General features: G+C 43.9%; 2 protein-coding genes across 10 annotated transcripts in view; one reads left to right on the top strand and one right to left on the bottom strand.

The window, feature by feature from the left end:
• The window catches only part of LOC124140642 (tubulin polyglutamylase TTLL5-like), a 43,246-nt gene extending 30,540 nt beyond the window's left edge, over positions 1-12,706 (bottom strand). For 7 of the 9 annotated variants that reach the window (XM_048384880.1, XM_048384882.1, XM_048384883.1 and 4 more), the window contains exons 1-8: positions 12,665-12,706; positions 10,129-10,366; positions 9,601-9,710; positions 9,267-9,349; positions 8,169-8,275; positions 7,819-7,882; positions 5,444-5,510; positions 5,154-5,236 (exon numbers count right to left, since the gene is read on the bottom strand). In XM_048384880.1, the coding sequence (XP_048240837.1) occupies positions 5,154-5,236; positions 5,444-5,510; positions 7,819-7,882; positions 8,169-8,275; positions 9,267-9,349; positions 9,601-9,710; positions 10,129-10,259 (645 nt within the window). In that variant the 5' untranslated portion in view covers positions 10,260-10,366; positions 12,665-12,706. Of the gene's footprint in view, positions 1-5,153; positions 5,237-5,443; positions 5,511-7,818; positions 7,883-8,168; positions 8,276-9,266; positions 9,350-9,600; positions 9,711-10,128; positions 10,367-12,563 lie in introns of all 9 variants that reach the window. The other 2 variants (XM_048384876.1, XM_048384877.1) reach the window with 2 other exon arrangements.
• On the top strand, positions 12,699-22,094 carry LOC124140644 (lysophospholipase-like protein 1). The gene is made up of 5 exons (XM_046508319.2): positions 12,699-12,824; positions 14,455-14,554; positions 15,190-15,356; positions 15,791-15,906; positions 20,547-22,094. Exons 1-5 carry the CDS (start codon positions 12,731-12,733, stop codon positions 20,784-20,786), a joined length of 717 nt encoding a protein of 238 aa, XP_046364275.1. The 5' UTR covers positions 12,699-12,730; the 3' UTR covers positions 20,787-22,094.
• The last annotated feature ends 2,977 nt before the right edge of the window (positions 22,095-25,071 follow it).

Raw genomic sequence — 25,071 nt, 5'->3', positions numbered from 1 at the left:
CACAAGGTTGGAATACACGACAGACAATTAAATGCATAATTGTCAAAATACAAATAAGGACAAAACACACAAAAAGCTGCCTCACTTGTGGTGTGAGTGCGCTGGTTTGCAGGACCCCCACTCCTGTACCCACGGCGTGGGAACATTGGAGACGACCCAGATTGACCACCGTGCAAGGACTGACGACTGCGGAGTTTGGAATTGCGCTAGACACACCCCCTAGATGACCGCTTGTGCCGCGATCAGCGGCCCAAGACGGTGCACCCCCTCCACGTCTTCATCAGAAACCTTCTTGAGGTAATGATTGGCAAAAACCGAGTCAGAACGCCAGTAACAACCTCGTAATATTCTTTGAACAGAGATATTCGAGTGTAGGGCAAATGTTGCCGCTAGCGCCCTGATCTTGTGCGGGTTTGACCCCGCTACCGGTAACCCCCGAGACCGGTACGCCAGATTGATGACAGAACGAAGCCACAACGCAATCGAGTTGCGAGTTATGTCAACCGTGCGATTAGGGTTACACGATATGAACAGACGGTCACGCCCTTGTCTATGTTCATTCGAAGCCTTAAGATAATACTTAAGGGCCCTAACCGGACACAGCGCTCTGTCCTCAGTATCAGCAGGATGTAAGATTTCTTTGAGTGATCTTACAGTGAATTCTCTCTCCGTTTGCCCGATTCTCTGATTCTTGGCGACGAAGCCCATGAGCAGACCCAGGCGGACCGCTCCTTCGTCACCCCTATCGAATCGTACCTTGGCGACATCGAGTGCATGAATTTCGGATACACGTGCCGCCGTGGCAAAGGAGAGGAGAAATGCTGTTTTCCAAGTCACATGCCGGAACGAAGCACTATGCAAGGGTTCATACGGAGCTTCCGTAAGTGATTGCAACACTAAGGAAAGATCCCAGGCCAGTGCCCGAAGGCGGCCCTTCTTAAGATCGTGCTGTTTGAAACCCTTGATAATACCCCGTATCACCGGCTCTTTGGAGAGACTGGTACCCATAGCAACGTCCCGTACCGTAGCAACGGACGAGACATAGTTGGCAATGGAACCCCCGGAGAGTATCGGGTCTCTCACAAGTGAGACATGAAACGAGCAATATCCTGCACAGATACCTTATCTGGCGAATGAATGTGATGTTTACAACACCACTTCGTGAAAATAACCCAACGTGCATTATACACCTTTTGGGTAGAATCACGATGCATACTAACGTATGCCCGAGACGCCCGGCGAGAAAAACCTTTACTCCTCAGACGCTCGGTGACAACATCCACGTGTGCAGATTGAACTGCCCTGCGTTTGGATGAAGCTGACGGGTGTGAGGGTGGATCAAGAGATCCGGTCTCACAGGCAGTGGAAGTGGCGACTGCGTGACCTGGGTCAGCAAGTCGGGGTACCACGATCTGTTCGGCCACATGGGCGCGATCAGTAACATTCGACAGCGAACTCCTCGGAGCCGGCTTAGAATGTGTGGTATCAACGCTGTCGGCGGGTAAGCAAAAGCGTCCAAGCCCGTCCAGTCTAACGCGAGAGCATCGTGATCGATGGCCCTCGGGTCCGGGACTGGTGATACAAACAACGGGAGTTGATTGTTGAACCGCGTTGCGAACAGGTCGACCATTGGACGACTCAAACGTTCGCACAGCCACTGAAACACTACTGGGTTCAGCATCCACTCTGTGGGGCTCGGATCCTGAGGCCTTGATAGAGCATCGGCCAGTACGTTCCGCACACCTGGGATGTGACGGGCGCGTATCTGGCACGGGACACTGTCCACCAGAGCGTAAAACTCGAACGTGAGATCGAGTAGCGAGTGACTGTGGGTTCCCCCCAGTTTGTTCACATAGGACACTACCGTTGTGTTGTCGGTCGCCAGCATGAGCCGGGCGTCGACGAGACGATGCTTCCAGTGATTGACTGCGTTGATCACTGCCTTGAACTCGAGACAATTGATGTGAAGACCTAGTTCGTCTACGCACCACAGCCCCGAGCTCACCTCCCCCTCTAGATGGGTGCCCCAGCCCACTAGAGAGGCGTCTGTATACAGGTTCAACGTGGCCCAGTAGGGCCGCATAGAGACTCCTGATAAGACATTGTAAGGGACCGTCCACCACTCCAGATGCGGTCGGAGCCGATCTGGGAGGGCGACGGTCGCACTGTTCACCTCCGTTGCTAACAACTGGATTAAAAAACGTTGCAGCGAGCGGAGTTGGAGACGACCCCGTTCTTTGCAGTCCTGGGCTGATACAAGTAGCCCTAACAGCTGTTCCCAAAAGTGAACAGTCTGTTGCACCACTAAGACTTTAGCAATCATCGCCTGAATCTTGTGCCACCGGTCTGGGGGGACAAAGAGGCGATGGGACACCGTGTTGAACCGACCTCCGAAGAACTGCAAGTTCTGAAAAGGGGTTAACTCGCTCTTGGGGAGATTGACAATCCACCCCAATTGCTCCAAGAGCCGACGTGCGAAAACGAGATGGCGTGACAGGGTGTCCGTCATTCGATTTGCTACCAGCGAGTCGTCCAGGTACGCGAAGTACCGGACACCCCTCCGGTGGAGGAACCCCACTATGGGGGTGGTTAACCGGGTGAACAGCCAGGGAGCAGTTGAAAGACCGAATGGGAGTACAACCCACTCGTAGTGCCTGCCTTGAAAGACAAACCAGAGATACTTGTGATGATCCGGGTGAATCGGAACATGCAGATAAGCATCCTTCAGGTCGATCGAAGCGAGCTAGTCGGCCGGCATGATCAGTGCTTTCAGGTCCGTCAAGCTCAACATTCTGAACTTGGGCGGCTGGCGCAGGTGGAACTCGTTGAACGATTTCAAGTTGTGAATCATTCTGAGTTCGGCACTGTCCTTCTTGGGAACGAGAAATATCCTGGAGTAAAACCCCGGTGTTATTTCTGGTAGAGCTAACTCCCGAACTGCCCCCTTCTCCACCAACCTGCCGATGGCATCGGCGAGGAAGGGAAGATCGGTTTCCGAATAGAAACCTGCCGACGGGGCAATGGTGAGCGGCTGATTCGCTTTGAGATCGAGCCGATAGCCGTACCGAATCGTGTTGACCACCCACGGGTCGTCGAACACTTGTTCCCAATTCTCCCAGTAAGTCTGGAGTCTGGCTCCCACTGGGGAAGGAGAGGGGGGCCTGACGGGCTGCGGCAGGCGCAACTGTCCAGGGCCAAGCGACTCGGGTTCGCCTACGGGCCAACCGAAGTTGGCGCTGTCGGCATACGAACCCCTCCAACGAGAGTCACCTGGAGGGGCCCTTGCCGTCAGACGACTTGGGCTTCCCCCAGTTCCCCTTCTTCCCGCGAAAGGGCTGCTGAGAACCCTTACCGGAGCCCTCAGAGCGGGGCTTCTTCCCGGAGGAAGAGGAACCCGACCCCTTAGGCCTGCTGGACGCAGCATCCTGGGGCGCGCTCCGCAAGGAACCCACAAGATCCAGTGTGTGCCGAGAGGGCTGTCTGGGGATTCCATCGCCGCATTGTAAGCAGTTGTAAATGCGCTGGTCCTGGTCCGTAGGAGAACCTTCGACCAGACTGGCCGCTGCAGCCAGGTATGTGTCTCCGTGAGACATTGCCAGCATGGAGTGTCGAGCGAGGGTGTCCAGCTGTTGCAAGGTACCTTGTGGTACCGTGGCAACCGGTGGGGCACGGACCCCCAAACGCTCCACATGGGCTTCCGCGGAAGGACCAGCCTCGGGAAAGGCAAGGTCATGTACCGGGAAAGACCCTTTTCTCCACGACGGTGGAGGTAACGGGAGACCCTGACCGGAGGCAGCCGTGAAGGCCTTCTCCAAAGAAGGCTTAATCCTGCGCAGCAAGGTTGATGCCGGGAAAGCCTTGTCGGACGTCTCGTCGTACACCTCGGAGAAACCCATGGAACCGTGGATTCCCCGCGGTATCGGCAGGGGCTTTGGCATGTCCTCGAAGAGGTCATAAACCATGGCCACGCGGTCCTTAACCGATAGCGGAAGCAACGGTTCGGGGGAAGGACCGGTAACCACGGCAGCGGAACCCGCGGCCACCGAAGAGGCCGGGGACGGAACAGCCAGCGGCCTATCTTGCGATAAGGCCGCCAGCTTGGAGTCCACAAGTTTCGACAACAATGCGGCGATGGAATCCCCAGACAGCCCGAGGGCCGCAAGGGGATCCGCCGCAGCCGAGGAGGTGGTACCCGCACGGGGACCCCGACCGGACGAACCGGCCACCACAGGGGTGGAGACGGACTGTACGTACAGCCGGTAACGCTCAAACTCCGCAGGCCCCAGACCTTCGCACAGGGTGCACCGGGTGTCCCCGCAAGGAACCCTGCACCGCAGGTAACGATCGTGGGGATCCCGGGACGACAAAAACTTTCTGCACACCCCGCAACTCCGAGGAGCAGGGGTAGAGGGGGTGGAGACTGGGGACATATCCATGTCAGACAATGTTTGTTTGCTATAAACAAAGAACAAAACATGGTTACAACGCACGCACCACAATGATTCACAAACGAGCATTTTCACAAGAAAATAAACGAGCAATGTGAACATATAACATACACATATAACTTTTATTAAAGACATAAGTTATGTTAACCCCCAAAACATACAAGAACAGGGGAAACGTAAAACACAACGTGCATACGCGAACCCCGCAAGTATATAGAAAAAAGGGCGGGAAAATTATAACCAAGCATAGCTACCGCAACGCCCCATAAAAGCACAGTTTATTAGAGAATAATCGATAATAAATATCACCAAATATTCAAGGAACGCTTCAGCAGGAGGAATACACGTCTTGCTACGCAGACGAAGGAGACAAGAGTGTAGGGTGTAACATGGCAGCTAGGTGGCTACGCACGTGCTGCATGAGGTAATTGAGATCTCTGTGGTAGATTTCGCTATAGCAGCAGTTGTGGGAGGCAACAGCCTCGGTATAACAGTGGTAACGTATTACTTAATGTAATTTGTCATCAAAGAATATCAGAGGTTGGGTGAATGAGTGAGTGGACCTAATGTCTCCAAAAGTCACAATATGACAGGGGGTAGAACAAGAGAACTTTTAGAGTCTGATGTTAGCCCTGGTCTATGACATGATGAAGCAATGTTTTACCCAAACATCCCCCAGTGTCCTAAGGAATGTTAGTTACTCACATGGTTGATGAGGAAGACTCCCCTTCCCCGCGAGGAAGCAACAGGTTTTACAATCCAGTGACCCTTTTCTCTAAGAAATGCAGCTGAAACAAGAAGACGTCGGCCAAATAAATCTTTAATATTCCAAATGACATAATGATGCCAGTGCCAAAGAACAGTGTCGCTAATAATTCAAAACTGGCTCCAAACAAACATACTTCCCCTGTAATTACTGTTTCAATAAAACAGCTTGAGCAAACGTCAATGATGTTAGGACAGGTCTTCAAAATAGGTGTTGGACATGTTCTTACCACAGAAATCCTGGTATTCTCCTGGAAGAACAAAGCTGTTGGGGATGAAGTCAAAATGTCTCTGTCCCTGAAACATAGCAACCCAGCCATCAGGCTCTGCTGCAGTGGGGGACAGTGTGTGGAGACAGGTATGCAGGTAAGGTGGGTGAATTGAGTGGAGACAGGTATGTAGGTGGGGTGGGTGAATTGAGTGAATTGAGTGGAGACAGGTATGTAGGTGAGGTGTGTGAATTGAGTGAATTGAGTGAATTGAGTGGAGAGAGGTATGTAGGTGAGGTGGGTGAGGTGTGTGAATTGAGTGGAGACAGGTATGTAGGTGAGGTGTGTGAATTGAGTGGAGACAGGTATGTAGGTGAGGTGGGTGAATTGAGTGGAGACAAGTATGTAGATGAGGTGGGTGAGGTGTGTAGAGACAGGTATGTAGGTGAGGTGTGTGAATTGAGTGGAGACAGGTATGTAGTCGAGGTAGGTGAATTGAGTGGAGACAGGTATGTGGGTGAGGTGGGTGAATTGAGTGGAGACAAGTATGTAGATGAGGTGGGTGAATTGAGTGGAGACAGGTATGTAGGTGAGGTGGGTGAGGTGGGTGAATTGAGTGGAGACAGGTATGTAGGTGAGGTGGGTGAGGTGGGTGAATTGAGTGGAGACAGGTATGTAGGTGAGGTGGGTGAATTGAGTGGAGACAAGTATGTAGATGAGGTGGGTGAATTGAGTGGAGACAGGTATGCAGGTGAGGTGTGTGAATTGAGTGAATTGAGTGGAGACAGGTATGTAGGTGAGGTGTGTGAATTGAGTGGAGACAGGTATGTAGGTGAGGTGGGTGAATTGAGTGGAGACAGGTATGTGGGTGAGGTAGGTGAATTGAGTGGAGACAGGTATGTAGGTGAGGTGGGTGAGGTGGGTCAATTGAGTGGAGAGAGGTATGTAGGTGAGGTGGGTGAGGTGGGTCAATTGAGTGGAGAGAGGTAAGTAGGTGAGGAAGGTGAGATGGGTGGATTGAGTGGAGACAAGTATGCGGGTGAGGTGTGTGGACACAGGTATGCAGGTGAGGTGGGTGAAATGGGTGAATTGTGTGGAGACAAGTATGCAGATGAGTTGGGTGGAGAAAGGTTTGTAGGTGAGGTGGGTGAATTGAGTGGAGACAGGTATGTAGGTGAGTGAAGTTGGTGAGGTAGGTGAATTGAGTGGAGACAGGTGTGCAGGTGAGGTGGGTGAGGTGTGTGGAGACAGGTATGTAGGTGAGGTGGGTGAATTGAGTGGAGACAGATATATAGGGGTGTGAGACAGGTATATATGTTGGGTGGGTGAGGTGAATGAGGAGAGACAGGTATATAGGTTAGGTAGGTGAGGTGAATGAGGTGAGATGAGACAGGTATATAGATTAGGTGGGTGAGAAGAATGAGGTGAGACAGGTATATAGATTAGGTAGGTGAGGTGAATGAGGTGAGGTGAGATGAGACAGGTATATAGGTTAGGTGGGTGAGGTGAATGAGGTGAGATGAGACAGGTATATAGGTTAGGTGGGTGAGGTGAATGAAGTGAGATGAGACAGGTATATAGGTTAGGTGGGTGAGGTGAATGAGGTGAGATGAGACAGGTATAGTTTAGGTGGGTGAGGTGAATGAGGTGAGATGAGACAGGTATATCAGTTAGGTGGGTGAGTGAGTGAGTGAGTTGGGTTTAACGCCGCTTTTAACAGTATTCCAGTCATATCACGGCGTGTCAGCTTAATGTTGGAGGAAAGCCTGAAGTGATGCAGGTCTCAGACGTATACCACTTCGGTGAAACCCATGAGCTCGGGTATGGTGCTGACAAACCTAGAAACATAATGGTGACGAACGGGGATTCGAACCCACAATCATAGGTTTCAGGCGTGTCCAAGGGACGCAACTCTGCACAGCGAATCCCGGCGCCTTAGACAACTGGGCCACCCGTTCCCCGTTAGGTGGGTGAGGTGAATGAGGTGAGATGAGACAGGTATATAGGTTAGGTGGGTGAGGTGAATGAGGTGAGATGAGACAGGTATATAGGGGTGTGAGACATATACAGGAGTGTGAGACAGGTATATAGGGGTGTGAGACAGGTATATAGGGGTGTGAGACGGGTATATAGAGGTGTGAGACAGGTATATAGGGGTGTGAGACAGGTATATAGGGGTGTGAGACAGGTATATAGGGGTGTGAGACAGATATACAGGGGTGTGAGACGGGTATATAGGGGTGTGAGACGGGTATATAGGGGTGTGAGACGGGTATATAGGGGTGTGAGACAGGTATATAGGGGTGGGAGACAGGTATATAGGGGTGGGAGACAGATTTAAAGGGGCGAAAAACAGGTATATAGGGGTATATACTGCTGTAGCGCTGGGCACTCACCTTTATCTGCTGCATTCTCTGAACATTCTTAAACAGTCGGTCTTTCCGTGTTAACTCATAAGATCTGGAAATGTTATAGCAAATCATTACAATAATAGATTCATTGTCTCTGACTTAGTATATTTTCCACCATATACACAACAAAAGATATGATTAGACTAACAAAGCTTGATTGATTATGAAACTGTTATACTTTTGAAATGAAATTCCAGTGATACATTCAACTAGCAACCATTGAACGCTCACCCCAAAAGTGTATTGATTAAAAATATTTCCCTGAATGATGACACAGCAATCTTTATTCGTACATCTTCAATTTACTCTTTAAAAAACACAATTATCTCACTGACCTGGGGAAATGGTTGATCTTCTGGAACTCGGTCATGCTGCGGAGCGTGAATGGTTTAAGATGGGCGTTGGTCCACAGCAGGTTGAAGTCAGAACTGTTGGGGTGGACCTGTCGGGATTCACTCACACACTGTACATTCTTCTATAACTAGGGCAGGTCACAATTACAAGTGATTGGCTTTGAAAAATACTGGTACTTATTCCCTGATACTATGTACAAGCTGTGGAAATGGCCATATTGCAGTCTCATTAGAATCATATCTTAGTGCTTGTTACCACTACACATAGATATGAGGACATCCCGCGTTAGAACAACCTTTCATCCGACCAATCAGAGAGTCGCTTTCGAGATTGCGAAAGTGACAGTCCAAATGTGTTTTCTAATCATGCAACTCTCAAAGGACCAACATGGGGCATTCCGAACAACAGCAGTACAGCCTATCAAAGGGATAAACATTTGAAACGTGAGAGACCTTCCCTACCTTGGAGAGAGTACTGCAATACAATCTCAGACATCTATTAGACATTCCAGAATTTTCTCTTGTACAGTTTTCAAAAATTGAATATCAAACTTTGTCAAAATATATTTTCACAGCGCAGTCGTCAGTTTGAAATTAGTACTGTAAAGTTCAAGAAAGCTACTTTCTGATTTGTGGATGTTGACTGGACTTCAGTCATTTCATTGGTTGGTTCTGATTTGCAAAAGCTCTTTCTGGCGTTGGGACGTCCTCAGATCTTTGTGTAGCGGTAGCGAGAACTACAATCTGATTTTAAGGAGACTGAGCTGTGTGGATGACAGACTGCATCAAAGCATTAGTTGATGTAGAATCAGTGTCAGTGTAGGTCAGAAGGTCGCAAACCTCCCGAGAGACAAGTCATGATAGTTCCTGTTGCTGCTGATGTCTACAGCTGTACAGATAAACTATGATGTTTGAGTCCATGCTTGTGAAAATCTCGGATTTATACTTCCTATACTGAATATGACAAATGCAAAGCTTCTTGCTAACTATTAAAATTATAGATACAGAAAAATAAACAGGTTTGAATCAGTGATCTATATATGTATACCATGCTATAACAATATCACAACTAATTCTTACCTCATGAAAACCATGGGAGGTGAGAATGTTTCGGACAATCTTGCACTCGGTTGTCCCAAATTTAAATGCCAAGTGATATCGCTCTGTAAACAATCGCATACATCGGAATTAATTACATAGGATACAAGTGTGTAATAAACACATGACAAACATATCACTTTATTACAAATAGCTTGACATTATAATATCTAATAACTTTACTGATGAGTTGATATTTATATTAAACTGTGAACATGATTTCAACAAATGATGACATAGACACATCAACAAGCTATTGGGATCACTGTTTCTGCTACGTGAGTTTTACGTAACAAGCTGGAGCTAGCAACAGTACCTCCTATAGTCTTGAGATCTGGCTTTTTCTGCATGACACCTTCAACTTTGAACACAATCACCGGAGTCTTTCTGCCAAACCCTGTCCACACCACATTAGAGGAGTCGGACCTGGAGCCACAACAACCAACATTGGCAAACATCAGGAATCATTGAATTACTCTTATCATGCTTAACAATGATGAACAACTGAAAGACAATATATTCAGGGCAAATCAGAGAATAAACTCCACCATGCACTGATAGAGTGTGCCAAGCATTACGGTTTATCCAACAGGACACTTCCTTGTGCTCAATACAATTCAAACAGGGAATCCATTCATATTTTGGAGAGACACATAAGTAAACTATTGTGTATGATTTTGCTATGGCAATATTACCAAAACTCTAAATCCTGAGGTGCATGAAGTATTTATCTCGACTTATGATGGTGATGTAACTTACTTCTGCAGCCAAAGATTGAGAACACTTCCATGTTAAACAGACCCTAGAGGCTGAAGCATTACAGGATGGAGACTTGGAGACATACCCTTTGTTCTTATCCTCCTCCTCTTCATCTGTTTCATAGTCCGAGTCATGTTCACTTCTTTCCTCGCCATCACTTTGTTCGGAAGGGGTCAGTGACCCTGTGTCCGAGTCTGTGGCCTTGGCAGCCATCATGCACCACCCTTGTGTGTTGACCCAGACTAGTTGCTAGTGCACATACGCACTGGTGATGGGCACAACCCCATCTAACCCAACTGTTTCCACCCGGAGGACAAGGAATCCTGGAGAAAGATAACTAGAAAGATAACTAGAATAATATATAGTATTTGGTTCACTGAAATTCTACTCAACAATTAGCCATGATAGTATGATGGTGCCACTAATTGGTACCTGCCAAAACCTTTTAGAGCAACTATAGGTTCATGCATGGATTACCAAAGTGCTCCATTGCAGTGTTAGAAATTAAAACAAAAACATTCATTGGACACATCACTGTGACATCAGCATCATCCCGAGGCCAGAGTGCCCATTAGACTTTTTATGAAATCTTGTTTCCACCCTTACCACATCAAGCCCACTTTCCTGTGCTAAATATGATTGGACTATCTCACATATCGATAGTCCAATCAGACGGCATTTCACAAAATCAACATCCACGACTGTACACCTTCGCATGAAAGTGATTACCCCTGCCTGTCTTTGTTAACACGAATGTGTCTTTTTGATCTTTTAAACCTCCAAACGATAACCTATGTTTTTGTGTTAGGGATAAAATCATGAATGTTTTCATTAACTGATTGACTAGGTCCATTGCTATGGTAGTCATCATCTTTGTGAAGCTATACCAGATAAGAACAGCGATCTGATTGGATAAATCACATTTTCATTACAAGGGGCACAACTCGTGATCTACGTGAGGAGGCGCCAGAGTCGAGTCAAGAAAAGTGACCTTGATGTGGCAAGGGTAGAAACTAGGCTTTGATACAGGCTAGTGGACATGCTTGCCTAGGGAAGATGCATAATCATTTGATAAGGTAGGGGTGTTCCAAACATAAATACATAATTGATGATTGATCTCTTTCTCTATTTCAATGCCCGATTGAGGAGAAAATGCTATTTTCATATCAAATTGTAAACCTCAGTGTTCAAACAACCAGTTCAATGGGTAAACATTCTTAACATCAACACATTCATCACTGTCTTTGAAATAACTTGTATTTGAGCACCTCCAGATTAAAGTCATAATTAATCGTACAAATGTTTGCAGTGCATAAACATTTTTTGCTAAAATTCTTTGAGATGATGTACATTTCATGAAGAGTTCGAAATTAACATGAGTCTGCTCGTTGGAGACAGGAACATGTAAACTTGACAAACATGGAATACAAACATGCTAAATGCACGGTATGATTCATTGGGATTCATAAATTGAAAAAAAGGTAATATCAATCTCCATGAAAAGAAAGGGTCCGAACATTTGGCTATCGAGCTCACAACGTGACAGACATTGACATATTTGAAGGTGGATCAAAGCATAAAAGGGCAAGTAAAAAAAACATTATTGCATTTTGTTTTAGAATATCAATTGTCCTAAATGTATCAAGTCAATTTCCAAAGGTAAAACAATTCATAACATCAGTAAAAATTATTTAAATATCAAAGTTAACGTGCTGAAATCACACGCTCCGTAACCAGTTGCCAAAACAAACATATCTTGGGGTGTGGCTTAAAGGTACCGACACAGCAGTGATGACAAGGTTTTCATTAGCTGATGTGTGATTGACAAATCAACAAAACTACAACATAAACAATTTTTTTCACGTTCATACTTATTGACAAGTGGTTGTAATACAAATATTGTTAACATTCTACATCATCTACATGCTCTTTCAAACATGTACGTCTGTTGTAAGTATATGTTTAGGTATGCAGTTAATATTGCCACAATAGGGTTGCTCTTTGCAAGTCAGTCCAGCTGGGAAATAAATAAACAAGATTTGAGAACAGGTAGGTCTCATAGCCTAATTGTTATTTTCTGTGAATATTTCATTTATTTTATTGTTTTAACTTTACACTAGATATAAGTGAAGTCTATATTACATCAAGTTTGTAATGATGAATGCTACAAAGTTGGGTGTCTCGAAATGTGTGAATGTAGGAGTTGACCTATTTTTAGCTTGATAGTTTACAGTAACCATAGACACACAATTCAATATGGCGGTTGCTGTACCGGAAGCTTAATTTCGTACATAAAAACAGAACAAACTATGACATAACAACCATGAAAAGTAAAAGGATATTTTTTAAATGACTTCAAAGATGCACATGCATAAGTAGTCGCATGTATGCCTTCAGATTCTCGGTATTTCTACCGGTGACCCACGGCGTTATAAAGCGGGAAGACCACAAATTTGTTTCGCTGTCTACAAAAGTAAACACTTAGATCAGTCACAAAAACACAACAGATTCTGAACATACCTTTATGAGAAATTATCGCACATAACTCTTTTAACTCGGAATGTACGGCAAATTCGGGCTATTAACATGAAAAACCTGTCAAAACAGCATTACATACTTACGACTGGTGAAATCATAGAGCTTGACAGAACACGCGCACTGCCAACTTCCGGGTATGATGGGAAAACATGGCGGCGCCCGTGATTCAGAAGTTTAGACCGAGAGTCGTCTCACAAACTGGCTTAAAATGCACTGCATCCATAATCTTTTTTCACGGTTCTGGTGAGCCCTATGTTCGACTATAGTTTTAGTGATTTTAAGTGTTTTAATTGTCCGGGTTTTCCGTTAACTTAAGAATACAATCTCTGTAGCCTGAGTGTTTATCAGCGGGGAACGCAAATCTTTAGCATCCTGTTGAAGCTCGGCGGTCTTCTGTAATGTACTGATAACTAATTGGTTTATGGATCTCTTGGCCCTGATAAACAAGAAAAAAGTAGAACATAAATTTTTGAAAATACTCTAATTTAATTCGTCAAAAAACGTTCATATGACCCATTAGACAACGTTCTCCTCAAAGGCTTCGTGTACTAGTCTACTTAGTAGCATTCAACAACAACACCTTGCCTAATGATACAATGCCGTTTAGCACCTCCTTGTATAAGCTGTACCCGTGTTCTAGTCTGTTATAATCCTGATAATATGGCTGGAATATCGCCTGAACTAGACTTGATTGTATCCAATCTGTTATCATTTTTTTCTTGAAGATTATATTAAGTTCTGTTTCCACTTGAAGTATTTGTTTCATAGGTCCTCTCCAGCCGACAACATGTGTCGTATATAATAGGAGTGACTTTTACATGGGGCTATTTTCACTAATGTGATAGTATTGCAAAAGTACCCCACATTATTGCAATAGTATAGTAATAGTTGTCAACTATTCCATAATATTGTGGTAGTAGTAAACCTACTTCAAGGCTTGATAATTATTTTAATCAATGTTGTAGAAATAAATATAATATTGCACACAATGTCAAAGTCGGCCATTTTCCTCCCTGTCACTACTCAAACCAAAGGGAAATAAGTCTCATCTGATATCATAATCCTTGCTAATCAACACACCGCATGATTGCAATCTGACTGTAGTTTTGAGTTGTTTGACACATGTCCTGACTTTTGAGACTATCGATTGTTATGCATAGTATCAAAAATACCATCAGCGTTTTTAAATTCCAGTTGTTTAAGTACAATTGTAGGGCAAAGAATTGCAATACATTGATAGTTTGCTATATCATTACACTCATATTGTATGTTATTATGCCTAAAAGTGAGACTGACCAATTAGATAGCAAAACTAGGAACCCCATATGAGCCCATAGACCGTCAGTAAAAATCCAAGATGGTTGTTACTGACCTAATATGAGACTGTATACCGTCAGTAACAACCTTTATGGATTTTTGTGATGTGCCAAGAGATTACCTTTAAAGAAACCACATTTGTGATTTTATTAATACAAATTATAGAGAAGAAAAGCTCACAACGGAGGTCACTGATTTTAGCCTATCGTTAGAGAAAGCGGACTGCTAGTTACAGTGGCCCGTAGATTTCTGATAAAATGCAGGCATTTTTATGATAATTCTATCCATTTTAGCCATAATACTTGTTTAAACGTTCACATTTAGTGCATAATATATTCCAGTGTTAATGTTTGTATTTACAGTAAAGCATTGTAGCGGAAACATGTACTGATCCTGTAATTTATACTGGTTGTAAGTGGGAGTTTTCATTTTGACATGACATGTGCCATAAAGATACAAGATAGTGTAAACTTTCAGCATAATAAATTTGTTCTGGTGATGTTATTGCAAAATAGTTTTCTGTTTTCATCCTGACTCTGATTCCTTGCCTCTTCAGGTGACACAGGACGAGGTATTGAAGAATGGTTGGGGTCTCTGTGTGGAGGACAGTTCAACTTCCCCCACATCAGAACTGTGTTTCCAACAGCGCCAATGAGGTAACCATGGTGACAAGGGTTTTCTACAGATCTGCAGAACCATATTTAATATCTTCTTTCTACTATCATATCTTCCATTTGTTGATACTAAGTCGGAACAAACATGGGAATAAAATATTCCTGTTGGGATTGGAGTGAGCTGGGGATATGTGTCTCATCATATTGATTGTCAACAGGTTTCTAGTGATCAGTCAGGGGTAGACTCCAGAAGTTAAATGGGGCAGGGCTGTCGTCTAGTGGTTAAAGTGTTCGCTCGTCATGCCAAAGACTCAGATGGGTACAATGTGTGAAGCCCATTTCTGGTGTCCCTCGTGTGATATGCTGGAATATTACTAAAAGCAGTGTAAAACCATATTCACTCACTCACTCCAGAAAGTTTAATAATTTTGGATTAGTGATATATGAAACAAAGGTAACTACATTTTGGGGAGAAATTACTAGTCAACCAGTACTTGCAGTTTGTCACAGACTCAGAGTAGCAGATTAAAAACTGTGGGCTCTGTTAATAGAGTGTACTTGGAAGTAATGTTTTATGGATTGAGTTAACATGCAGTGATTACCCTAAAAACTCCCCATGCAGATATCACTGGAGTTGTCTGAGTTTGTAGAACTCCTGTGAAATCTTGTTTTTTAAGACCATGCAGCTATGCAGGAGGATCACGTATGCACATGTGGTTTGACCGGCTGGCAGTGTCTCCACACGTGGCCGAACACGACTCGGTGCATGAAGTCTGTCACGAGATATCACACCTTATAGATGCAGAGGTTCAGGCCGGAATTCCCAAACACAGAATTCTACTGGGTAACACATGTTTACAATCGACCACATGCTATTTCTACAGCATCTGTTTGTTTGCGATGCTGCTTATTTTTAGAGTCAAATTACCTGCCTTTGTTTCCGGTGACTGAGTCAATTCATAAACACAATATGACACACACAGCTATGTCATACTACTATTTGTGTAAAATGCCCACTAGGTATTTGTGCAATGTTGTACTTTTCACAATAGTTGCATTCATTCCTTGTATATGGTGAATTTGTCTTGAAATAATATTAAAACACCTTGTATTGAAGAAATGATATAACACACTGGCTCAAGTAAGAATAAAACACCTTGTCTTGAAGTAAAAATAAAACACCTTGTCTTGAAGTAAGAATAAAACACCGTGTCTTGAAGTAAGAGTAAAACACCTTGTCTTGAAGTAAGAATAAGACACCTTGTGAAATGTTTCCAGGTGGATTTTCTAATGGGGGCTGTTTGTCTCTTCACCTCGGCTACCGGTTCCACAGAGATGTAGCTGGCATCTTCAACCTCTCCAGCTTCCTCCAGACAGAATCATCTGTATATAAGGTAGGGCTGGGACGATACAGCAACTGTGCGATGCAGTACGTATCACAATACCTTGCATGTGCTCTTATCAGGGGTGCATAAGCCATCTTATTATAGACAGGATGGCCAAATACCTGGTACACTAACAAATTGCTGTTGGGGGTGTCAAGTATGCCGCAATGGGTGAAAATATGTACCTTTTTCACTTGTAATTAGTTTTTGGTGTAACATTTATTACTAAATCATAAGGTAGTGTTTGGAATTGGTCAAAATATCAAGATTGATCATTTGCTTTAAAAGGCAAACTGAAAACATGATGTGTGTAAAGTATTACAGACAACACAGCAGTCCTGAATGACAAGGACAAAGTATGTGACAGAATCAGCCAAATGTTGAGATTCTGCAGTCTACAAACCTTAGGCTTACCAAAATCAAACTTCATGTTACAAGTTTCGAAACATGCTTTCCAATAATTTGAATTTTTTACTTATCCTGCATTACTCCTTAATGCATATTACTGCTTGTTCTTGACAGAGAAAAGAGCTGTGTGAGGGTCTTTGCGTGAAGAAGTTGCTCCAACTAGCTGAGAAGCCAGCCCATCACGCAGCTCCCACGTGACTAAAGGAAGTGACGTCACGGATCCTCATATTACTCTTGTCACTTGATGAGAGAAGACCTGTTTTTTGTTGTAACATAAACTGATTCAAACCCTCATGTGTTTGCTATCTGAGTTAATGTTTTTTGTCTTTGTGTTGTGCCTACGGTTTGTATTTTGTACATTCTTTGTATGATAAACATGTGCATAACGTTATTAGACACTTGCTGGCGTTTTCTCAAAAGAAAACATAATGCCAGGTGTCTTGTTGTTCCAAGTAGCCATCTTGAATATTTTACATAGCCAGCAGTTAGTGAACTGGTTTGCGTTCTATATTCTTTTTGCTTGGTACCCCACGATTGGCGTATCCTCGCAAGTATTGTTGGTTTTGTTGTATGTTGTCTTACATTTGTTGTAATATTTGTTTCATAAACCCACACAGTGGGATAAACAAATTATAGCATACATACTCGGGCGGGGACGCATTGTGATTTTAAACTGCTTCATTGCAGATATAATGCCCTCCTGCTCAAAGTGCTGGCGTAATATGTCGGCGTGGGATCCCCACCCCATGTGCCTTAATTGTACATCTCAATGCCTCCAGGGTCCCCGATGTAAAGACTGTTTACTGCTTTCACCCACAGCTTTCAGTCAGTACCTCCGTGTGTGTAAAAAACACAGAACACAGCAGGCCAGGAAACACCGGCGCACGATGTCAGACCATCTCGGCCATCTCGGATGACTACCCCTCGACCTCAACTGCTACCTTGATGTCGGACCCCACGGTCGCAGTCTCAATCTAGAGCACTTTGACGACCACAACAGCGTCTATCCTTACGGTGACGACCACCTTGACGCCCGGCGTGGCGCTCACATACCAGACGGCACCTTTACTATCCCCCGGACAGACGCTTGATCTCCTACAGGATGGGGCGCACACCTGGAGGTCGTCTCGGGGCTGTGGTCCGCCAATCAGCGTCTATGGCACATCAACAACCTCGAACTGGAGGCGATTATCTTGGCCCTCAGACACGCCCGGCTCTATCGTATGGTGCCTTCGTAACCAAGGAACGACTCATTAGACTTTGCTCCTTCAACAGACGTTCCGATTGTTTCACCTGTAATTCAAGGTCCACCACATCCCGGGCTGCCAAAACATCCTAGCGGATGCCCTACCTCGGCCAGGCAAAGTGGCTCCCACAGAGTGGAAACTTCACCCAGACGCCTTCGCTCTTGTTTGTCGAGACCACAGTCTCCCCAACATAGACATATTCGCCACCAGCCAGAACTACCAGATCCCGACCTACATATCTCCGGTGCCGGATCCACTGGCTTGGGCAGTCGACACTTTCAGTGTCCGCTGGGAAGGACTAAAAGCGTACGCTTTTCCGCCACCTGTTCTCCTTCCCAAAGTCGTCCAGAAGATCAGATGGACATGGAACCTCGATCTGACTTTGGTCGCACCCTGGTGGCCAGCAAGGGCTTGGTTCGTCGACCTCAGAGAGCTGTCCGACGCCAACCCACTACCACTCCCAGATTGGCCAAATCTGCTGATCCACCCTCACAGCAGACAGCCACACCCAGGACCAGACAGGTTATGTCTACACGTCTGGTCCATTTACAGAGAGCACTGAACCAAAGGCTACTCTACATAAGCTCAAGGGCAGTACCGTCATGACCTACCTTGTGGCGCTCAACTCCGTCCTGGCAGTTCCGAAAGTTTGACGCATGACGAAAATCCCGGAACTCCAGGCAATGGTCCGCTCATTCATACTGGAAGACCAAAAGGGGAAGTTCCTTCCCCAAGCTTGGGACTTGAACGTCATTTTCACACCTCGCTGAGAGACGCGCCTTTCGAGGCACTGGAAAAGTCGTCATTCTGCAATCTGACGAAAAAGACGTTCTTCCTACTGGCGCTCGCCACAGCAGCCCGTGTCAGTGAGCTACACACCCTTGACATCCCGCGGATCCGCTTTGAGCAGGGAGCACACGGAAGGTGCATCTGGGCCTGTACTGGGACTTCATTGCAAAGAATCAGCTCCCAGGTCAGCCCGATAGATCGTTTCTCATCCCCCCCCCCCTTTCATCGATTGTGGGCGCGGAAGATGAACTAGAGCTCCGCTGGGGGAATTGGAGGTTCCCATACATGGAGTGGTCACCCAAAGCCGACCACACAGCCAAGGATTGTCTAGGGAACAGAGTAAAAGATGAAAGTCCACATCTGAAGGTATGCCCGCCTCCGGTTCCGTCCGATAAAGATGCATTAAGGAGTAATGCAGGATAAGTAAAAAATCTAGTAAAATCCTAGATATTTTTTATATCTGTATACTTATCCTGCATTACTGCGTCTCAAGGGACCCACCCATCGCAGATCTACTTCCCCACCATGCCTTCCGATGTTTCGGACTCAAGAGTAATGTGAGGATCCATTACGTCACTTCCTTTGGTCACGTGGGAGCTGCGTGATGGGCTGGTCTCTCAGCTAGTTGGAGCAACTTCTTCAAGCAAAGACGTTCACACAGCTCTTTTCTCTGTCAAGAACAAGCAGTAATACCGTATTCGACCCAATAAGCGCCCCCGCCCCCCCCGAAAATTTATATAGTAATTATTTCGTTTTAAATGAAAATTGTCCGGGAACCAAAAGTTGTATCTGAAACTATTTTTTTTATCAGGAATAATATATTCCAATATCTTGTTAATTTAGATGCAGCTTTTACTAAACATATTTAAAATAATAATAACCCTAAGCGAAGCAGCTGATCGCTATTGCCGGGTATTATTTTTTACATGGAACCAGTCTGACCAGTCACCGTCAAGGCTCCCGTGCACGTGATCGCGGGAATTACGTTTTGACATAGAATCGTCCAACAAAAACAAATATGACTTTTAACGATTCAAAGTATGGCATTTATGACATATGTATCCATTCTCTGTCAACCTAAGTTCGTTTCAAGGCGTCAATAGCAGTAATCTGACCGTGGTTGCTGTTAATAACGGTGAGTTGTGCGATCTTCCGATCGCTTCACTCACGATTTCGCCGAAATTAATTAAAACAATATTTAAAGGTATATTGAATAAAATTAATGAAATAAGTTACAAACAAAAGTCCAGATATTCAAAGAACACTTTTTATAGCCAGACAGTGTAATGACATGAATAATTTGCGAACTTCAGTATGGATTTGTTGACATGGTATTTCCGGTGTAACGTGCTCACAGTAATGTCTTTCCATGGGGGGAAAAACATCAAAACTCATTAATTTGTGTATAATGCGCACCCCCTTCTACACAGCTGTGGAAAAAAAGAAAATACGGTAAGGCTTACTGATGAATTTACGCCAATTTGACCTGAATTGTCCCCAATAAGCGCCCACCCTTTCTGTCTTTTTTAAAGCGCCCTGGGCGCTTAATGGGTCGAATACGGTATGCATTAAGGAGTAATGCAGGATAAGTATACAAATATAAAAAATATCTAGGATTTTACTAGTTTAGGCACAAATTAAAATAAAAGCTATCTTATCAGCCGTTGGCACAGTTTCAAAAGTAACTATGGCAACAATTCCAGCATCCATGTATCAGCATAATGTCTTGATTGTCCAGTGCATTATGCCACCACACAATGGAGCACCCTGAACCCATTCACTACTCTAGCCTGACACTCCATCTTTTTCACCACCTACATGGCGGCACGGTACTTCTATTGCTCAGGACCTTGAAAACAGCAGCGGATCAAAATGTCTCTTCTAAATGAGAGTTTTGGCCAGATCTACATAACACATTGTGGCCTCCCATGAGCCATTCTACAACTCAAAAGAACTTAACCGATGGCCATGACAGATTAAATATAGTTATATGAAAAAATCGTGTTTATAACTTCTATTGATTATTATATATTGTCGAATCAGAAGAATGTTTAATGAATGATCTTTCAGCTGAAAAATATGTTTTTGTCTTTGAAACAGCTACAAAATGAAACTGGGAGCAAATGATTCCATGGTATTGATCATTATTGAAAGGAGATAATGTAAACAATGGAAGATGTCAGGTGGTCTGTTTGTCTTCCATAGGCCTTGCAGAAGGATGCATCTCAGTTACCTCCCCTGTTTCAATGCCACGGTAAGGAGGACCCCTTGGTGGACTACACATGGGGGGAGAGTACATGGGACCGCCTGAAAGAGCTTGGGGTGAAGGGGGAGTTCCACGGCATCGAGGGACTCGACCATCAGATGAGCATCAGAGAGATCCAGATGCTGAGTAAGTGGATTACAGACAGGGTACCTGAAGATGGCGGCGCTGCTCAACTATAGACACAGCAGGACTTGCTTCACGAAGAATCCATCAAGCTGACAGTAGAGATGCGTCTTACCCTGCTCTAGTCAGCCCTGGAGTCCGGGGTAATGGAAGGACAGGAATGGATCTGGAATGTAGCCTGTGGTTCACTGTCCATGGCGGCTACATGATATAACACGTTGTCAAGTTTACCAAACGTTTTGGAAATAATCTCTATAAGGGAATGTAAGCGAATTTCAAATGTAAGGATCTCGCCAAACCCAACAACAACATTCTTTCGCTTGCGCAGTGGAATGGCCCCAGTGTTTTGCCAATGGTAATACCTTTGCTATATCTGAACACGCATGCATGTAAGACAGATGTTTGATTTTTTTTGCTAAGATGTGAAGGAGCATTGTAGGAGTTATACACTACCCAGGAAACCATTCACTGAAATAAGTAGTTTTGTCAAATGGTCTATGCTGCCACATATCATTGTGTGTATCCGACTGCAGTGGAATTTCAGTATGCAGGATTTGATTTATAACGTTTTTTTGTCATCAGTATTGCAATCCTAGGTCACAGCCAGTATATGAACCGCTGTTTCTTCAAACAAGGTGTAGTGTTGTGCTCATTGCTGAATTAGATGTTTGAAGAATTGCAACTGTTAACCAGAAATAGTCACCTTTGTGTCAGTGGTTGTTTTGTTGTTATGTTTATGTATGTGATCTTCAGAGTATTGAAGTGGTGTTCTACTTTACTTTAGTTAACAGTGCAATAAACAGCTGGTGAGTGCTTTGTATTTCCACTGTTGTTCCACTCTGCAGTCAGATTGTTTGTCCATCACTTATAAACCTTTTACATGTTTGACACCTACTCTGAAACCATATTGCCTTTGAAGCTGAAGCAATGATGATCACAGGATTAGTGTCTCGAAAATTTGCTCACAGAAATCCTTTCTGTAAGGAATGACAGCCATTGAAAATGTATCAGAAAATTCAAGTGTGATTCAGAACATTGTGGTTCTCTGTGTTGTGTTAAGGCAAATATTACATCATTTAGAGGAGATTATCTGCTCTACCATAACTATGCTGTTAGACACATTGTGGCCATCTCGACAACATTAACATGTTTTTTTCTTCGTATATATTATCAAGATGTTTTCCAGGTGAATGATATATAATGGTGTGATGGTGCATGATCAGGTTATCCTGTATAATATTGCATGACTGATAAAGGTGGATGTGGACTGGGATATGGGAAAGATGGTGATGTGTTATTTTTGTTATACTTATATGGTTATACTATATTTTACAATCTGAAAATAAATTTTATATATAACTGTATGTTGCTGTCTTATTTGTTCATCCCTAGTTGGCTTGTGCCAGAAAGCCTTGATTGTGGGTTCGAATCTCAGCTTGAGTTTGATTCCTGGTTTGTCTGCACCATATACATTGTTGTGGATGTCACCACTGAGGTAAACATGGATGAACTGCATCACTCAAACATCAGACTGACACTGAAATACATCTCAAGTTCACTCACTTGTTCATTCATGCCAGACAATTGTAGTTAACGCACAGTAGCTTCAAGCTGCTTGTTAACTAGCTTTGTAGGTATTATTATTTACAAAATGGACCAGAACGGCTGTGCACAGTGTCAGTCAACACTTACAGTACTAATCAAGCAACAAGAACTGGTAAGTTGAGGGTTAAACTTCTAGAACACCCGTGTTGATTCCAGGTTTAGAATTGGTAATTGTCTTTCATACAGACCCTGAAACAAATATGTCCAATACAGCCCATGCAAGTCTATAATATTTGCCAGGTCTAGATTACTGCAGTTTCTGAAAATGAAGAAAGTCTGGTCTCCTTTTTATTATAATTTTAAAGTTAATTTGAAAACTTTTTTTCTCTAAAATGTGTTCATTTCTGAGACAAGGTCTAATTCGTCCAGGTAACCAGGGCCTGGAAAATATAAGCAGGGGAAAATACTTATTTGGAAAAATATTCCCAGGAATAACTTTCCACTGGAAATATCCAGTTACATATACGCATGACTGCTACCGGATCAAGAGGTGAAAACATCCCTTAAACTGAAGCAACAACTGACCAGACCATGAACACGCCCCCTAAACTAAAGCATTAACTGACCAGACGAAGAACGCCCCCTAAACTAAAGCATTAACTGATCAATGAACACGCCCCCTAAACTAAAGCATTAACTGACCAGACGATGAACACGCCCCCTAAACTGAAGCTTTAACTGACCAGACGAAGAACACGCCCCCTAAACTAAAGCTTTAACTGACCAGACGAAGAACACGCCCCCTAAACTAAAGCTTTAACTGACCAGACGATGAACACGCCCCCTAAACTAAAGCATTAACTGACCAGACGATGAACGCGCCCCCTAAACTTAAGCTTTAACTGACCAGACGATGAACACGCCCCCTAAACTAAAGCATTAACTGTCCAGACGATGAACACGTCCCCTAAACTAAAGCATTACAACTGACCAGACGATGAACACGCCCCTAAACTAAAGCATTAACTGACCAGACGATGAACACGCCCCCTAAACTAAAGCATTAACTGTCCAGGCGATGAACACGCCCCCTAATCTAAAGCATTACAACTGACCAGACGATGAACACGCCCCCTACACTAAAGCATTAACTGTCCAGACGATGAACACGCCCCCTAAACTAAAGCATTAGCTGTCCAGACGATGAACACGCCCCCTAAACTAAAGCATTAACTGACCAGACGATGAACACGCCCCCTAAACTAAAGCATTAACTGTCCAGACGATGAACACGCCCCCTAAACTAAAGCATTACAACTGTCCAGACGATGAACACGCCCCCTAAACTAAAGCATTATAACTGACCAGACGATGAACACGCCCCCTAAACTAAAGCATTAACTGTCCAGACGATGAACACGCCCCCTTAACTCTAACATCAACTAACCAGGGGATGAATACGCCCCCTTAACTCTAACATCAACTAACCAGGGGATGAACACGCCCCCTAAACTCTGACATCAACTAACCAGGGTATGAACACGCCCCCTTAACTCTAACATCAACTAACCAGGGGATGAACACGCCCCCTAAACTCTGACATCAACTAACCAGGGGATGAATACGCCCTGTTAGAAGTATATCCCATCGTTTCACATTTCTAGTCTTGATGGAGGCCTTAATTTCGCACGTAAACAAGCATTACGTGTTCCTTCTCCCAAAACCAAATCTTTACTCATACATGGATCTCCCTCTGTAGGTTTCCAGCAGTCTCTTCTCTTTAGCAGTTCCGGTAGAAATATTGAATACATAAATCGTATCTATTCTTGTACAAAACACAGAAACAAAATTATATTGCTGATTAAAGAATTCTTTAAATTCTGTCCGATATCAGCGCTCATATACATACAAAAATCTGATCTGTAAACGCTTCGCTTTAACAAGGGAATCTCTCCTGAAACTCTTACATCAACTGCACCTTTAACCCACAGGACCATGTAACTACTATTGATAACACACTCGCAGACGAGGCTGAAGGTCCTGTGTTTAATCACACTCCGTTTTCACACATGCCATACAGAAATTACGCTATAGATTTAATCATCGTAGATGTACGTCTTTTAGCTAACCATCATCAAAGTCCCTTAACATAAAGATCAAAACGATTTACTGAAAAGCAAATCACAAACTAATGAAGTTTCTTTGCGCTGTACCCCTCGATATTTTCTGTAGTGAGTGAGTATATTTCAGTAGAGAGGCCACCGGCCCATTATACAATAGCAGGCGCCAGATAATACAAGTGATATACATAGTGAAACAATTGAATTATTGCATACATTTGAAAAAAAATCGTCGTTTCTTTAAAGCAAGAAAAATATATTTAGCTAATTTATTAATAACATGTTCATTTTGGCAAGACATAAGAGTGCAAAATCTATCAAATGAAGGTTGTGAATGGTAATACTTAGGTATAAGACTATTGCTCAGATCTGAGTAAAATTGACATTCAATGCAAAAATGATACTCAGTTTCAATTACACGGACTACACAAAATGAACATAAGCGTTCATCTCTAGAAAGACCAATTTTTCTACCTTCTTCAAGCATTAGGTTATGGCTAGAACAACGGAAAAAACTAAGAGCAAATTGATATACTCTAACAGGTATTGATGTTAAATGTCTTTCTAATACAATGCATGGTTTAATTTGTGAATACATTGTAAGTTTGGAAATGTTTTTAATTTACTTAACCAAGTTTGCTGATCTATATCTATACATCTTTGCTTAAAACAAACA

The sequence above is a fragment of the Haliotis rufescens genome, unplaced genomic scaffold, assembly GCF_023055435.1.
Source record: "Haliotis rufescens isolate VD_foot unplaced genomic scaffold, xgHalRufe1.0.p SCAF_51, whole genome shotgun sequence".
Classification (NCBI taxonomy): Eukaryota; Metazoa; Mollusca; class Gastropoda; order Lepetellida; family Haliotidae; genus Haliotis; species Haliotis rufescens.
The sequence above is the reverse complement of the archived record's forward strand: the minus strand, read 5'-3'. Positions and strand labels throughout refer to the sequence as shown.